General features: G+C 44.2%; 1 protein-coding gene across 1 annotated transcript; it reads right to left on the bottom strand.

Moving 5' to 3' along the window:
* Positions 1-392: 392 nt before the first annotated feature.
* On the bottom strand, positions 393-2747 carry LOC105225935 (tetratricopeptide repeat protein 36 homolog). The gene is made up of 3 exons (XM_011204620.3): positions 2342-2747; positions 599-771; positions 393-533 (listed from the first exon to the last, which is right to left on the bottom strand). Exons 1-3 carry the CDS (start codon positions 2661-2663, stop codon positions 462-464), a joined length of 567 nt encoding a protein of 188 aa, XP_011202922.2. The 5' UTR covers positions 2664-2747; the 3' UTR covers positions 393-461.

Genomic DNA, 2747 nt, shown 5'->3' with positions numbered 1-2747 from the left:
CATTTGTAGGGACACACACTACTTATTTGTTATTGTTGTCTGCCAGCACTACATGTGCCTGTTGTTGCTGTTATTATTGGCATTGCTAAAACGCACCTTGCCGCAATCTGCAACTGCAAACTCAAAGCTGAATGAAAAATAAAAAATTGTGCCTTCAAAGCCACGCATGCGCGCAGAGGCTTAGCTTGGCAAGGGTCCGCCGAGAGTTGACCACAATTTACCGCAACTTATTTTAGCAGCAGCGACATTTTTGATTTTAGTTTTCAAGTTATGTTTACTACATTTTTTGTTCTTGACTTGGCCACGCCGCAAAGCAGTTTTTCTGCGCTCAAAGGATTTTTGATGTGCTTCTATTTAAACGCTCATATTATGTAATTAAAATAGTTAATAGCTTCATTTGGCTCCAGCGCGCTCGTGGCGTGTATATTTTTTATTTAGAAATTCTGCAGCAACAATAAATTCTAGTTCAATTGATCGAATGCCTGGCGCAGCATTTGGTTGCAAAGCGCCGCAAAGGGATTGAGCTCCACCAGCTGGAAAGGATTTTTCTTTAATAAAAGTGCATAAACAACAACAAGTGCATGTGTGGCATGTGTACCTGTGTTTTGGCGAAGCTGCTGCCCAACTGCGCCGCGTCCTCGAAATCCTTGCGCGCCGCATCCACATTGTTTTGCTTCCTGTAGAGCACGCCGCGTTGGCAGAGAGCGGTGCATTTCGTGCGCGGTTGCTCGGTGCACAGCGCGATCGCTTTGGAGAGGTCGGCAAGGGCCTCTGGTGGAAAAATATGAAATAAATTACAGATGTGCTTCGTACATTCTTAGAAGATGTGCTGAAAGATACAAACTTAGCAGATAGATAATATGATATTTGCACCTTTACGAACCTCCTATCCTTAACAATACTATAGAGTACCTTAGAACTTATAAGAGAGAAAACGAAGTTGATGTACCTACCTTAGGCTGATGAACTCGCCGGCTCTGCAGCATACACTAACATGGTAGGACCTGCACCCTTAATCGTGGTAGTACCTTATAACATAAAAGAGCTGTTCCACAATGTAGAAGGAGTAAGGAGAGAGAGGTATTGGCAACAACTCCGAGGCAAGCACCATACCATATTGCTTTTGGGGAGGCTATAATCTCAGCAGATATAAATTTGTAACTAACATCCCTAGCGACAAACTCAGGCTACTTGTCGCATTCTAAACTGGACGCTGTAAGCTGAAGAAGCACTCATATAACATGAGCCTAGCTTCTTGTGCAAATTGCAGGTTCTGCGACAGAGGGCATGAAACTCCTGAAGATCCTCTAATTGACTGCACAACAGCCTGCATACGCAGGATAAAGGCCCTGGAATCCCTATCCCAATAGGGACCACATTGGCTAACTAGCATTTAGCAGTTTATTAGAACTTATCTGGCAGTCTGAATCAAGAGTTGATTGAGAGCTCATAACAGAAGACTCTTCCTCCGACCTCCTTGAGCTTCGATATATCCTTGAAAAAGCTCACTATGCCTCTTCTCCTCCCCACCATCATATCACTCGGAGGTATGTACGCCGATAAGATGCCGCTAGGAGTAGATTCCGCAGGGCAGTGCTCTAAGATTAAGATATCGTCATGAAATTTCCATGATCTATGGTCGAATCAGGAGGACGTTGTTGTAGATAGGCGTAATCGAACTATTGCCACGCCCACAAAATGCTATTAAGCGAAAAACCGATAAAATACCATAACTAAACTCCAAATTAAGGAGAAGACCTTGGTACCGGGTGTTCTAGAAATAAGGAGCCGAAGATTTTAAAAAGGGGGCATGGCCCCGCCCTCATAAGAGTAGCCTTTTTGTGTCTAAAACGTGTCAAAATCGGTCCAAAACTCTCGAACTTTTGTTCGAAAAGTCTGAGATATACTGATGGAATTCGGAGGGAATCCTTTAAAGATAATGGCATGTCTGTATGTCAAAAATGAGTTCGATTGAGACAATCTTTCTTAAAAAATATGTGGCTTAAACTTTGGCCCAAGCCTCATATTCCTAATAATATGAATTCTTTAGGTTACATCCGCACTTGGTCTTCCTTACTTGTTAAAGTTTGCCTGTTAACCATAATGTCACAATTTACCCTAAATATAACTTGCTTTTCTCACCGCTAGATGTCGCCGAGTACGGTTATTGTCTGAACTGTACGCAGCGAAAGCAAAGTTTGCACACTACCTCCTAAACTGTGAAACAGTTTGTGAACCAACGTTTGAAATATTGTATTGGCAAATCAGCCCGAGTTCGCTAAAAACGTTTATCATATTTTCCGAAAGCAAAAAAAAAATATTTATTCTATAAAATACTCACCCTCATCCCTGCCGACAAGGCGCAGCGCCTGCGCACGATTGTTGTAAACGGAGGCACGTGTCGGCGCCACTTCGATCGCTTGCTCAAAGCACTGCAAGGCTTCCACCAATTTGTCTTCCTCCGCCAACTTGATGGCGCGCACCTCCAGCGCCTTGGATTGCTGCACTGCTGCCGTGTCCGGCTCGACATCCACTAGGTTGGCGTGCGCCTCGGGTCCAATTGCTTGCGCCACACTCGAAGTGAGCTCCAGCGGATTGAATATGGAATCCAGCACTTGCTGGTCGTGGGCGCTAAGGCACTCGCGTGTTAAGTTTTGTGGCATCGCAGTGGAATTTCGTTGTTATCACAGCTCACGTTTGTGTCAAACTAAAATCGCTGCCGTGTCGGTGACAATAAATACAATAGC

This window comes from Bactrocera dorsalis, chromosome 5 (genome assembly GCF_023373825.1).
Source record: "Bactrocera dorsalis isolate Fly_Bdor chromosome 5, ASM2337382v1, whole genome shotgun sequence".
Lineage (NCBI taxonomy): Eukaryota > Metazoa > Arthropoda > Insecta > Diptera > Tephritidae > Bactrocera > Bactrocera dorsalis.
The sequence above is the reverse complement of the archived record's forward strand: the minus strand, read 5'-3'. Positions and strand labels throughout refer to the sequence as shown.